Source organism: Peromyscus maniculatus, chromosome 2 (genome assembly GCF_049852395.1).
Source record: "Peromyscus maniculatus bairdii isolate BWxNUB_F1_BW_parent chromosome 2, HU_Pman_BW_mat_3.1, whole genome shotgun sequence".
NCBI classification, from domain to species: Eukaryota; Metazoa; Chordata; class Mammalia; order Rodentia; family Cricetidae; genus Peromyscus; species Peromyscus maniculatus.
The window spans coordinates 142,796,498-142,810,004 of record NC_134853.1 but is presented as its reverse complement, the minus strand read 5'-3'; the positions used below and the strand labels follow the sequence as shown (position 1 = coordinate 142,810,004).

General features: G+C 53.0%; 1 protein-coding gene across 23 annotated transcripts in view; it reads left to right on the top strand.

The window, feature by feature from the left end:
- The first annotated feature begins 234 nt into the window (after positions 1-234).
- LOC143271983 (uncharacterized) overlaps positions 235-13,507 on the top strand; it is a 63,121-nt gene continuing 49,848 nt past the window's right edge. For 4 of the 23 annotated variants that reach the window (XM_076565019.1, XM_076565018.1, XM_076565017.1 and 1 more), the window contains exons 1-3: positions 302-754; positions 959-1,007; positions 6,671-6,774. In XM_076565019.1, the coding sequence (XP_076421134.1) occupies positions 6,762-6,774 (13 nt within the window). In that variant the 5' untranslated portion in view covers positions 302-754; positions 959-1,007; positions 6,671-6,761. Of the gene's footprint in view, positions 755-958; positions 1,008-1,131; positions 1,193-6,670; positions 6,775-7,338; positions 7,632-13,507 lie in introns of those variants that run through there. The other 19 variants (XM_076565027.1, XM_076565024.1, XM_076565028.1 and 16 more) reach the window with 17 other exon arrangements.

Here is a 13,507-nt window from a genome sequence, read left to right as displayed (position 1 = left end):
AGGGAAGGGCAGCCTGGGTCCCCTTTGATAAGCACATCATGCTCGCCACCTAAAGCACCTCTGTGGATGGGGAGCCGGGGATGGTCTATTAGCTTTCCCCTGCTGTCCCCCGAGGGTGCATTTGTCTGTTTTGCATTTTTTCCAGGCTGTAGTTAGACAACTCCTGGTCCTGGGGGGGAGTGCAGCGAAGAGAAAATGTCAGGGCGACACGCCGCCAAGATAACATTAGCGAAATATCAAGTCCTTTATGATGTCAGGAGGGATTCCTTCCCGCTGCCGGAGCTGCCTAATGACATCATAAAACAGGCCTGCAGCAGTCGCAGCCCCCCTGAGTCATCAATCAGGCCTGTCTGTGGAGGGCTCCGGGAGGCAGGGTGGGGGTGCAAGATTTTAGACTCAAAGGAAGCCTCAACACAGCAGCACCATGAAGGGCTGAGGGACTGAAGACACCTACGGGCTCAGACAGGGCCAGGTCCCTGAGGCTCACCTGGGCTCCAGGAGGCCGGCATGAATCCGGAATTGTAGTCCCCCCAAGATATTGACGCCCCACCTACTAATGCTCCCCGGAGAGGCTAGCTCCTAGCCATGAGAACTCAGTGGTACTGAGCAGGAGGAGGGCTGGCTGATCTGTGGCTCCGGGGACACCAAACTTGACAGGGAAAGACACTGCTGGGTCCATAGGTTTCCCTGCCATGAGATGCAGGGTCAACCCCCTAGAGACACACAGAGGGTGTCTCTGACTCCCTGGAGGCAGGTGTGTGTTTCTGTATGTCACGTGGCTTGCTTGTGTGTGCTCCTCTGTCTCTGTTTCTGGGGAGTGTTCAGGGCACATACACAAAGGGGGGGTGTCTGTGTGTGTCAGTGCTTTATGCATACATGTTCACCTGTGTTGGGTGTGTCTTTCTTACTGTCCGGGGACCTCTCTGTATATCCATAGCTTGTGTCTGTCTAATTGCAGATGTTGGAGGGGACCAGGAAGCCTGAAGAGGAAGGGACGTTCCTGGAGGGTGAGTGGGTGCATGGGACATATGGGCCAAGGACATCCCTGCCTCACCCCCGGCTGAGAATGGTATTGTGTCAGAGTCATCCAGGGCAATTAGTAACCCTTCCTGTGTTCCTGTCTCACCTCAGATCAATGAATCCGGCTTCCGGGAGCCAGGGTCCAGGCACTACTGTTTTAAAGGCTCTCTAGGTGATTCTAAAGGACATCGAGGCCCTACTATTCCAAGTGCGATCTGAGGGTTTTCTGCGTTGGCTCCACTCAAGGGCTTCTAGGAAACACACAAGAGTATCAGCCCCTGTGCTGGACCCCACACATCACACTCCGAATTTGTACCCTTTAGTTTGTATTTGACCAGAGTCCCAGGTGACCCGTGCATCAGTTCAAGGTTGAGAACCCTGGAGCTAGGCTTCTCAGCTGGAGCATGCAAGAAGACATATTTGCTAACTCCTGGGAGATTCTGCTACTGCCCGATGGAAGCAGTCAGGGCAGGGGTGTGAGGACTTGCTTTTTCTTTTCTTTCTTAAAAAATTATTGTTATTATTGTGATACTGATTCTGATGATGATGACGACGCATGTGTATGCATGATGTTGGTGTGTGTGGACAACTTCAGTGGAACTGGTTCTCTCCTCTCACCTTACATGGGTTCAGGCCGGCTTGCTTTTCTTTTCTTTTTTTTTTTTTTGGTTTTTCGAGACAGGGTTTCTCTGCTTAGCTTTGCGCCTTTCCTGGAGCTCACTTGGTAGTCCAGGCTGGCCTCGAACTCACAGAGATCCACCTGGCTCTGCCTCCCGAGTGCTGGGATTAAAGGCGTGCGCCACCACCGCCCGGCTCGGCTTGCTTTTCTAATGAGTGAATTCCAGGTGCTGCTGTTCCTGCTACCTGCTGTCTGTCCAGAGACCTTGTGGGAGAAAAGGCTGGAACAGCTGTGGCAGATGGAGAAGGGTGTGGAGCTCTCTGTCTCTCTGTCTCTGTTTCTCTCTCTCTGTCTGTCTCTGTCTCTGTCTCTGTCTCTGTCTCTGTCTCTCTCTCTCTCTCTCTCTCTCTCTCTCTCTCTCTCTCTCTCTCTCTCGTGTGTGTGTGTGTGTGTGTGTGTGTGTGTGTGTGTGTGTGTGTGCGCGCGCGCGCGCGCGCGCGCATATGCACATTAATGGCATAAAGAGGGCAGAATGGAAGGAGATTCCATATTCTCTTCAGGAGTCTGCCTTCCCATTGTTGCCAAAGCTGGGGTAACATAAGAGAGCAGGAAACGGGGGCACTGGCATTTGGACCCTTCTGCTTTCTATGGAGTTCCCTCCTCCAGTTCCTCCTCTTAAGGACTGGTGACAGGACCCTTCTCCAGTTCCTTGAATCCTGAGTGTAAGAGTCAGGCTCTCCAAAGTTTGCCAGTGTGCCCCACATCTTCATGGGACTTAGCAATCTCTGGAGGCTCAGGAACCCAGGCTGCCATATCCCAGCTTGCCTGGCACACTCTGGGTCATAAGAATCTGTGTTTCATTCTCCGCAGCTGGCAGGTAGTCTTGTGCACCCCTCTGTAACAGTAGTTACCAGAGTGATTAAAGTTGGACTGAAGTAGAAGGAAGGATCCAGGAGTGCAGGTGGAGGTGACTTAGGCGTGTTTTCAAGGGGGAAGCTCACTGGGACCCCGTCCCTCTGGGCGCTCTCCCCTTGCCAGGCTTCTGGGGATCTTTTGCAGGATGTCAAACTATGGATCAGAGTTCAATCAGGTAGGGGTGGGTATGGTAGAAGGGGTCATCTTTCCCACAGGGCAGTCAGCCCTCTTTGTCTGTCTGTCCATCTGGTGGGGAGGCCAGAAGAGGGTGGAGGTGGCAGTGGGAAGAGCAGGCGGGCGGGCGGGCGGGGGCTCAGCTGCAGCCGCAGTCCCGCCTGGAGGTAGACTGTAGTATCAGCATCTCCTTTGCCTGCATTGGCGGAGCAGATAGTGATCAGCCAGAATACCAGAGGTGTGAGGCAGGCATGACTTCACCCAGGGTGTGCCTGCTCCCTGAGCCCTGCCAGGCCACCCTCCCTGCCCGCTCCCAGCACCCCCCACCCCCACCAGGTTAGACAACAAGCTTCAGCCAGCCACAGCAGGGCCGTCCCAACGCGCTGGCTGGGTCCCAGCCAGCTAGACTCAGGCAGGGAACTAGATACCTCTTTGGAATCAGCTTCTACCAAACCCTGAGGGCTTCACGGTGGTCCCAGATCCTCTCTTGGGCCGTGGGTGCTGGGACACTTTGGGGGTAGAGTTGGAGCCAGGGAGAACTATTTGGGACTAAAATCATACGCCAAACCTATGGGCGAAAAAGAAGGGCCATTGATACTCTCAAATGATGGAGGAGACTTGGAGGCCCAGCTCAGCTTGGGCCAGGAGACAAAAATGAGGAAGTAAGAGGCCCAGCAGCACGGGCCAGCAGAAGGACGCCTACTGTGTGTCTGGCACCATGCTAGCAAATACCAATTTGGAAATCACACCCAGAAAAGCCGGAAAAGATGGTAGGAAGAACCTACCAAGCCAAATATATAAAACATCTCTTGGTAACTGCATTTTCCATCCACCCCAAGATTCCCATTGTGGCAAGATGGGCTGTCAAAGTCGAGTGTTAGACCGTGGAACTGGTGTGGACATGGGTGGTTGCCCCTAGGAGCCGTGTGGGTCCTGACAACCCAAGGACAAGGTCTCAGTTGAGGGTCTGGGGCAGAAAATGGGCTGGGCGGTCACTGAGATCCTGTCCTTAGCTCTTGGTGAGGGGCTCCTGCTGTCCCCGCTCGGTCCCATCCTCCCTCCGCTGTCCTCATTTGCACCTGCGAGCACACTCAGGCCCTTCCCACGCAGCCTCGCTTACCTCCTCTCCTACCCTGCTCGTACCCACCACCTCCACACACACCCTCCACCCACACTCGCAGGCAGGCAGGCAGGCCTCGGCCAGGAGCTTTGCACAGAGAGCTGGGAAGGCATCTCTGCACACCGTGGATCCACCTGGGATGCTCTTCCTTTCCATGCTCCGTAGCTTCAAGTCAAGTCCCAAATCCAGCAGGGAATGGGCACACAGGGCCCATGTCTAAAGCCCACTTTCCGGGGCTCCTTGTTGCCGCTTTCCTTCCTTGAGGGTTCAAGTGTCTTCAAGAGCACCCCCGTTCCTCTCTGTGCTTTCCAGGGACCCTTGCTGGATTGCTGTGTGTGGTTCACGGTGCCATTTTTTTGTTTTTTATTCAGTTTTGTGTTCTCTGGCCTTTCCTCATTTGACCTCCTGCTGAACTCTGGGAAACAAGGGAGGAAAAGATGTGCCCATTCACAGAGCAACAGGGTCTGAACTGAGCAAGGCCACCAAGCTGGTCACGCTGTTCCCTCGCCTTTCCCCACCTGTCCACACTCACCTCAGCTCATACTCCTTCCTGTGTGTGACAGTCACCCTCCTCCTCCTCATTCTCTCCTGCCTCCCTCATGCCCTTCCTCACACTATCTCTGGATGGTTGCTAACACCTACCTGGTCACGTCCTTGTGTGCTGGGCCAGTATCGGGAGAGCTGTGGGAGTCTCCGAGCCCTCCCTGGCCGCTGGCAATCTCAGTCTCTTGCTTTGGCATTGAGAGAGGGAGGGCAGGGAGGACCCTGCACAGGTGAGTAGAGGTTCCTCTGGGGCTCTGGGTAAGGACCTCGGCATCTTGAAGGCCTGGAGCATGGTGGAGAGCTGACAGACGAAGGAAACAGGGGAGGAAGAGGCGAGAGAAGAGGAAACAGGATGGACGGACTAGAAGACAGAGACAAGAGTGCAAAGTCTGAGTAGAAGTGATAGAGTAGTCTCCCTTATTCTTGGCTTCCCTTTCTTCAGCTCTAGCTAGGCATGGTTGGTCAAGATCTCAGAATATTAAATGGAAAACTTTAGAAATAAACAGTGTATGAGTTTTATGTTGCATACTGTTCTGAGTTGTGGGATGAAATAGCCCTCTCCGCTCTGTTTCACCCGGTGGTAAATTATTGCTGGTTCAGTGTATGCACACTGTATATGCTATGATACCTACGCAAGTCACTTAGCGTCTATGGGACAAGGTGATAGCTGTGGATTTAAGCATCTACTAGGGAGGGGGGGTTTGTAGGATATGTCCCCTGTAGATAAAGAAGTACTTCTGGAGGGGTAGCAGGCAGGTATGATCTCATCACCAATCACCCCTAAAAAGCCAGTCTTTGCTTCATATATTTGGGTCTATCTCAGTACACCTCGGTGACACCACATGGGATGCATAACCTGCTCCCTGGGCTCTAGCTGGCCTCAGCGTTTCGCTCCTGCCGTGGTAGACAGTGCTAGGGTTTGGAAAGTGGCAAGCCTCTTTTGAGGCTGGTCTGATTCTGCGATTCTCCCGTCTTCCACTTCATGGGCCCCCAGCAGGCTGTGGGCTTGACACCCCTCAGTTCAACCTTCCAGGAAGCTTTGTAAGGGGTGAAAAATCAGTGTTCTGGGAAATTTTGTGAATTCTGGGCAGCCTCTGGCCCTACCTTGTGTGGATGGCCTTCAGGCTTTTCTCAGGTACTGGGTCCAAGGTTTCCTTTTTGCTTGTGATAGCTGGGACCTGAGAGGCTGCCTGGGTCAGGGTAGGAGTGAGGGCTCTGAAGAAGGAGCTGGGCATTCCTTCTGCTCAGCCTGATAACTGGTGAGAACTTGGGAAGGTTTTGATCCAACTCAAGCCACTCTGCAGATAGCCCTGGGCCCTTCCTTTTGCCTGGGTGGCAGGAGGACCCACCCGAAACCCTGGCAAGGGCTAAGACCTTTGCTAACAGCCAGGAGCCATCCCAGGAACTCAACCAAGGATGGTGGCAGTATCAGCAAGTCCTTTTTTGTCCCCACAGCATGCAGCCGCCCCAGGACAGAGGGGCCTTGGCAGCCTTCAGCCTGGTTATCTGATTTGGGGGCTGATGGGGTTTCTAATGGGAAAACAATATGTTAATTTCAGAATGTTCCTGATTAGATGAAAATGATACGGCTTCAAAGTTACTTCCTTAATTTATTCAGAAAATAACAAGAGAGAATTCTCTGCTATGATCCTTAATTAAACCGGAGCCTTCACCTCCCAGGCAAAACAGGCTCTGCTTTCCAGGTGTGGGGAACAAAGGCGCCCCTGGCCTGAGTCTCCTAGTGGCCGCCTTGGGGTCTCCACCTAGTCAGGCTGTCAGTTAGCCTGTAGCAGCGTTGGCCGAGTGGGCAATAGGTGTAACTCCCCCCATTGTAGGGACCCCTCAAATTCAGACGCATCCTAGAATCACATCAGTCTTCCATACCTTCATCCTGTTAATGACCCAAATTCACAGTCTTAGCGCACCGAGGTTGGAGCTGGAATCCCGGGGCATCTTTAAATATGGAACAGCTGTAGAATATGGAAGGCACTGATGGGTCCAGGTAGGAGCTACACTGAGATCAGCCAAAGAAAACTCATCCAGGGACTTTGGAGAGGATGAGACATGGTTAGGTCGAGGTTACTTCCTTATTTATCTGGTAGGCCACTAGAGTCAATGGGAAGGAAGCTGTGGTGGTTTTTTGGGTCCAAAACCACATAGGAACGGGGACAGAACTAAGGTAGAGGAACTTCACAGCTGGGGTCAGAATGCCAAAACTTGGAGAGGAAACAAGACATGCATCCTCAGTTTCTCTTTTCCTCCCCCTCCCTCTCCTGTAGGCACAACACATGGCAGACTGTCCTGGAAGCTGGAGGTCAGGGGAGCATACTTTGTAGATGAGGCTCCTGGGACACAGGCAAGACAGAATGAATGTCGGAACAGAGTAAGTGAGTAGAGAATGGCCAGCTCAAGGTGATGGGAAATATCCTCCATCCTTCTCCTGCTTCCAAATTGTTCACCTTCCTGGTCATCCCCCACAGCAGTCCTGGGTACCTATTCCTGTCTCTTGGAGGAAACCGACTCAGAGAGGTCAAGTGGTGTACTTGAAATCACATGGTCAGGATGCCACGGATTCAAATTTTGTTTTGTCTCACTCCAAATTCTCCCTTCCCTGAACGAAGTCTTGGTGATGAAGGAGTTGGCCTGAGTAGGTGTGATGAAGTAAGTTTTTGGTGTGACTGAGGCTTGCCTGGAAGCTTCTACAGGGTCGCAAGGGAAGCCTTCCTGCTGCTCCCGAGGGAAGGGATATAGAATACCTTCTGCTCCCCACACACCAAGCAAGAGTCAATCCCCAGGACCTAAACATTTCTTACCTACTGAGACGGCCTATGCTTGGGATCGGCTGCATCCAGAGCTGGAAAAGATGCCTACAGTGTGGACCTAGAATGGAAGGAACCCCTCTTTCCGGGATGTCTTCTCTTGGGACCACCTGGACTTTCCATTGCAGGGTGCCCGTGGGTGATGTTTGAACATCTCATTACCCTTTCCTGCCAGGAAGTTTCTCATCTGCTGAGCAATGTAGCCAGGGACTGGCTGAGGATGCAAGGGGAAAGGTGATTTTTTTTGGGCGGGGACAGGTAGGGTCTCCTGATTTTGAATTCTAGTGTAGCAAAGGTTAGAGAGTTAAAGGCCTGAGCCTGAGGCTGCAGCTGAAGAGGACCCTAAAGGGCAAAAAACATCATGTCATGAGGGTAGGGAGCCTGGCGTGGGGACAAGCGGTACCTGTGTGCATCTGAATATATGAAGATAGGTGTGTGTGTGTGTTAGTGTGTGAGTGAAAGAGAGAATGGGGATGTGTGTTGGGGGGGGGAGAGAACTGTGAAGGTGATAAGGGTCAGAGTGAAAGGAAATGGCATGGATGGACCATGCCAGATGATGACAATCAGCCTGAATTTATATAACACCGGATGCCAGGCCTGTTCTAAATTATTAAAAAAAAAAAAAAAACTTAAAAAAAAATTTCTGTGTATGAGTGTTTTGCCTGCGTGTGTGTGTGTGTGTGTGTGTGTGTGTGTGTGTGTGTGTGTGTGTGTGCATGCCTGGTGACCACAGAGATCAGAGGAGGGCATTGGATCCCTGGAGTCACAAGTAGTTGTGAGCAACCACGGGGGTGCTGGGAATCGACCCCAGGTCCTCTGCAAGAGCAGCAAGTGCTCTTAGCTGCTGACCGCTCTCTCCAGCCCCATGTTCCAAATTTGTTGTATGTATTAACCATTTTAACCCCTATAACCAACTTCAGATATTATTAGCCCATTTTACATTGCCTGAGACTGAGGCCCAGGGAATCAATGACAGTAACAAATACTGGAGGTAGGATTTGGGCCCAGGCCCAATACTTTTTTTTTTTTTTTTTTTTTTTTTTTTTGAGACAGGGTCTCTTGTAGTTCAGTCTGGCCTCAAACTCACTATGAAGCTAAGGATGACCTTGAACTTCTTATCTTTACTCCTCCATCTCCTGAGTGCTGAGGTTTTAAGCATGTATTACCATGCCTTAGTTTATGTGATTCTAGAGATCTAACCTAAGACTTCCTGCCTGCTGGATGTGGTGGTTTGAATAAGATCGTTCCCCATAGGCTCTGTATTGGAATACTTAATCGCCAGGGAGGAGCTGTTTGAAAGGATTAGAAGGATAGGAGCTGTGGCCTTGTTGGAGGAAATGTGTCACTGGGGCTTGGCTTTGAGGTTTCACAATCCCATGTCAAGCCCAGTCTCTTTCTCTTGGTCAGAATGTAGCTCTCAGATACTGTTCCCGGGCCATGTGTACCACCATGCTCCCCACCATGATGATAATGGACTGAACTGTAAGCAAGGAAGCAAGCCCCCCTTTTGTGAGAGTTGCCTTGGTCATGGTGTCTCTTCAAAGCGGTAGAACAATGACTAGGAGACCAGACAAGTATCCGCAGTTCCCTAACCCCAAATCGTAACCACTGAAAAGCTCTGCCTCTTAGCTCTGGGTGAGGTGGCTCTGGTCTGGTTAGCTCTGGGTGGGGTGGCTCTGGTCTCATGGCTCTGGGTAGGGTGGCTCTGGTCTTGAACTCAGGCTGGGGCCTCCTGGAATCACACTTCCCAGCCAGCTTCCTGTTGTGCTTTGTTCTCAGTAGGTCTCTTGAGGGCGCATGGAACTGATTCCTTAAAGCCCGAGCACCAAGCAGGCTGTCCTGCCAGTGCCCCAACAGGGAGACACTGAAGGAGCTTGGGGTTGGGAAGGCTGCCTCTCCCGGTGGTTGGTGTATGGGATGCACAGGGGTGAGGTACAGTAGTGTGAGGGGGTAGTGTATCTGTAGGGTGAAGTCTCTAACTGGGGGGAGAGAAGAAGGCGAGCATCTGGGGTGACATGGTCTCCCTAGAGGTCTCTGGCTGCCCATGGATTACAGTAGGGAGGCCGGAGTGAGGTGGGTCAGCGAGTAGAAAGATGGAGCAGTTCCTGGGCAGAAGGTGACGCAGATGACCTAGCCTGGCTGGGCCTGGTGGCCGAAGTGGGGATTCAATCCTAGAGGCAGAAGCCTTGGTATTCAGCAACAGATGGTATGGTGGGCAGAGGGGAAGGAACCACAGAGAATGACCTCTGGGTATTTGGGTAAGTGGGTAGATAAGAGATATGAGGGTTGGCCCATGGCTGTGGTGGTCGAGACATGGTTATGTAGAGAGACAACAGATATATTCACATGAAGGTGAGGTTTGACTTCTTTTATGTGTGTGTGTGCAAGTGCACATGTGTGCACATACATGTGTATAGAATGTACATGGAGGCCAGGGGACAGCCTTGAGTGGTGTTAAGTGCCACCCCCTCCTTTTTTTTTTTTTTTGGAGGCAGGGTTTCTCACTGACTTAAAGTCTGCCACAGGCTGGCCTGGCTGGCTAGTGAGCTCCAGGGGCCCATCTGTCTCCCTCTCTCCAGGGCTGGGATTACAAGTGCAGACCACTGTTTGGCTTTTGGGGTGGGTTCTGGGGATCAAATATAGGCCCCCTACCTATCAGGCAAGCCCTATACTGACTGAGCTATCTCCCCAGCCCTTCCTCACCTTTTCTATTTTTGAGATCAGGTTTAACTCTGTAGCCTAGCCTGACTGGAACTCACCATGTAGCTCAGGCTAGCCTCAAACTCATGGCAATCTTCCTGTCTCAGTCTATCTCGTGCTAGGGTTAATAGGCTTATGCCATTGGGCTGACCAGGAAAAATTGAGACAGAGGCATCTTTATTCTTTGTGTTCAAGTACCACAGAAGCTCTAGGGCACCGTAGTTAGAACTCTGATTCTGCAGCGAGAGTTCAAATCCCCACACTGTCACTTTGTCAGCTGTGTGCTCTCTGGAAAATTCAATGCACACTCTGGGCCTCGGTTTCCTGTGCTGACGGAGCTCAATGTAGCACACACTTCCTGGGCTTGTGTGGTGTAAAGCGGACCAGCAGTGATGACTCTTGCCAGCAGGCAGGGGACAGGGGTGGCTCTGGCATGTCTCTTTGCTTGTTTCTAGTAGGTGACACAGTCATATCTTTGGAATTAGGGGAATTGTTGGAAAGGAAAGGGGAGGCCTTTCTGGGCCAGGAAGGGGTGCTGATGAAGACTTTTGTATCTCAGGGCCTTCTCTTCCTAAACCCCAAGGCCCTGCCTCTCCCCTGCAATTGTAGGACAAGATAGCAAAGAACCCGACACCCCTGCCTGGAGGCAGGGGCTTTCCCAGATGGAGTCTGTACCTGTATTTTCAGCCCTTCTCTGCCAGGGCAGACCTCAGCATCAACCCGAGGGTCTGGGTTTCACCCCATCCCAGCCTTTGCCTCTTCACTGTCCCAGCAGGGCTTCTGGACCAGTGAGGGAAGTACTGCTGGGCAGTCCTACCCCTGGTTAGAGTGAGGAGAGAGAGCGGCCCAAAGCCTTCCTGAGAGGTCAGGGGTCAGGGTCCTGGCCTGAGGTCCCTCTTACCCCAACCCCGACTCTTGAGAGTTTCTTGACAGCAGCGCGGATGACTTTGGTGTAGTTTCTGTGGTTTAATAAGCTACAAAACCGACATTATTTTAAGCCAATCTGGATATAGCACAAAAACTCTCACCCCGTCTGTTCTGTGAAACTCAGATACCCTGACGAGAACACAGCTCACAACCAACTAATACAATATTCTGCTGGGCACGCTGTCAGCGGGCCCCACGCGGGCGGGCGCCGGCTCCCCGGAGGCCAGCCCAGCCGCCGCACCGCAGGCCCGAGCGGGAAAGCGCGGCCCGGGCGCCGCCGCGCAGGAGGAGGACCCGCGTGGTTGCCTCGCCGGGGTGCCGTGGGTCTTTTCTGCGTGGCCGGGGACCGGCCGCACCAGCCCCTCGCTCCCCGCCCCCTGCCCGGGGAGGAGAGAGGAGGGGAGGAGAGGCGCGTTCTGGCCTGCTGACAGCAGTTCTACTCCCACAACCCGCATATGTCTGATTCCGAAGCAGGGAAGTGTGTCCAACACACCCAATGCAAAGACAGGTTGTTGAATATTTTTTCTCTCATCACTAAAAAGGATTCCCTGCTGGGTGCAATCAAGATCCATAAACTCGCGGCTCGAGTCGGTGTGAAAGCAGCGCTCCAGCCCAGACTCCCTCGCTGGCGCTAAATGCAGGCTCCGGGCGGGCGGGCGGGCGGAGATGCGCAGACATCCGCTTGCAGTCTGGCCTTGCGACCGGCAGTTCCCGGCACATTAGGCAGTGCGCTTATTTTGGGCTACGCTTCAGTGGATTAACTTTACAGCGTAAAGTTTCGCGGTGCGGGTATGGTCCCTGTGCCCCCGCCCCCTCCTTTTTTTCCATGCAGAGCTAGGGGAAAGCGGAGAGACCTGGCAGGGTTGTTGGCTGCCTCTGAGGGGGTCAGGCAAGCCGGGCAGGTGGTTCCCTGCTGACCTCTGGCCCCCTTGGGGGAAGTACGCAGTTGCTGACCCAGCCTGCCTCTGGGCTGCAAGATGCCCTTGTCCCCTAGCAGAGACCAGCTTGCCGGCTTTGAAGATCTTGCACCCATCTCTGGTGAGGTTGAGGGGTAGGGGTGGCCCTCTGCATGGGTGGCAAGCTCAGGATCCCCTCCCCCTTATTGTCCAAGAGGGCTTCTGGCTCCTTCTCACAGCGGGGGACAGGAGGCCAGGACACATCTTGGAGACTGGGATCCTGTTGTCCATATAAAGACATTGCTTTCTTTTCCTTCCTTCTGGGTTGTTCCTAGCTCCTGAGAGGGGAGACTGAGGCAGGAAGGAAGTAGTCGAGGTCTCTGCTGGGCTATGGGAGCACATTGAGGTCATTGAGGAGAGCTGAGAGATGGTGTGAATTATAGAAGCGCCCCCATTTCATTCTGCTGTTTGGGGAGGGAAGAGCTCAGAGTTCTTGTGGAAAAGACAGACCCTCCTCCTCCTCCTCCTCCTCCTCCTCCTCCTCCTCCTCCTCCTCCACACTCTCTGTGACCATCCTCTGGCCTTAAGCATCTCATGGATTAAGTGTCATCTCCAAAACAGTCTGCTCTCTCCCAGTACCCCATTTTGGGGGGATGGTGGTGGCGTAGCACACAGTGTATCGTTCCAGATCAGAATGAGCCTCAGTTGTAGTAGGCAGAGGGAGGCACTCGATGTGTGGTGTGCAATCTATTATACAGAACTTAGTTATCCAAAAAGGGTCCTTGGTGTTGACTTGGTGCAAGTTATTAGATGTGAATGTGGGGGACCCAGAGGTCCCATCTAGGAGGAGAGAACAGCTTCCCCTCCAGTCCTCCGTTTGTTCATTTATTAGAGCTGACTGTGGGCCAGGCACAGTGTTTAGGCACCCAAGGAGCGCAGATGGAATTTGAATGTAAGACAAAGTGGAAAGGACTGGAGAAGCGGGGAGACGGGAAGAGGCTGCTTAGGAGAGGCAGTGCTGCCCAGGTCCTGTCGGGCTCTAAGCCCGAGCTCAGGGAGGGCTGCAGAACCTTCCCCTCTCTGGCCTGTGCCCTTCTGGGCTTTTCACTGCTTGCAAGAGACCCCAGGGAGAATTGTGCTTGGAGCGTCGCACACCGATGAGAAAAGAAATGACGAGAAAGGAAATGTCGAAGTGGTTTGGGGGAGCCCTGGACTGAAAAATCCTCTTCTCCTCACTCGTGAATCATAAATCATTCTTGTACCCCCCACCCCCACCCCACAGATCAGCACATTGCAAAGACAGGTTGTTGAATATTTCTCTCTCATCACTAAGAAGGCCTCCCTGCTGGGTGTAATCAAGAACCATAAACTCTCCTGGCTGCAATGTTGCAGAGTCGGTGCGAATCGAGCCCCACTCAGCTGCCCTCGATTCAGACAGCTCTGGCTGGCTGACAGCGCAGGCTGCTCCCCCCCCCCCATGCATTGGAGGGGTCCAGAGCAAGGGGCTGGGGGCTGGGGGCTGGGACTCCTCATGTCTCCACAATCAGCTGTATAGTGGCCTGGGGTGGAACTCAGGGCACCTTTCCACAAAGGTCAGGATAGAGAGAAGTCTAGAAGGCTAGAGAGATGCCTTCAGAGGAGGAGTCTGGGTGTTGACACATATTATGGGCGTGCCTTGGCCCTCTCTGTATGTCCTCGCTTCCCAGGGAGAGGAGACAGGAGTCAGAATGAGACCTGGTGGGTTGCTTGTAGTGGGCTGGCTGATCAGCTGACA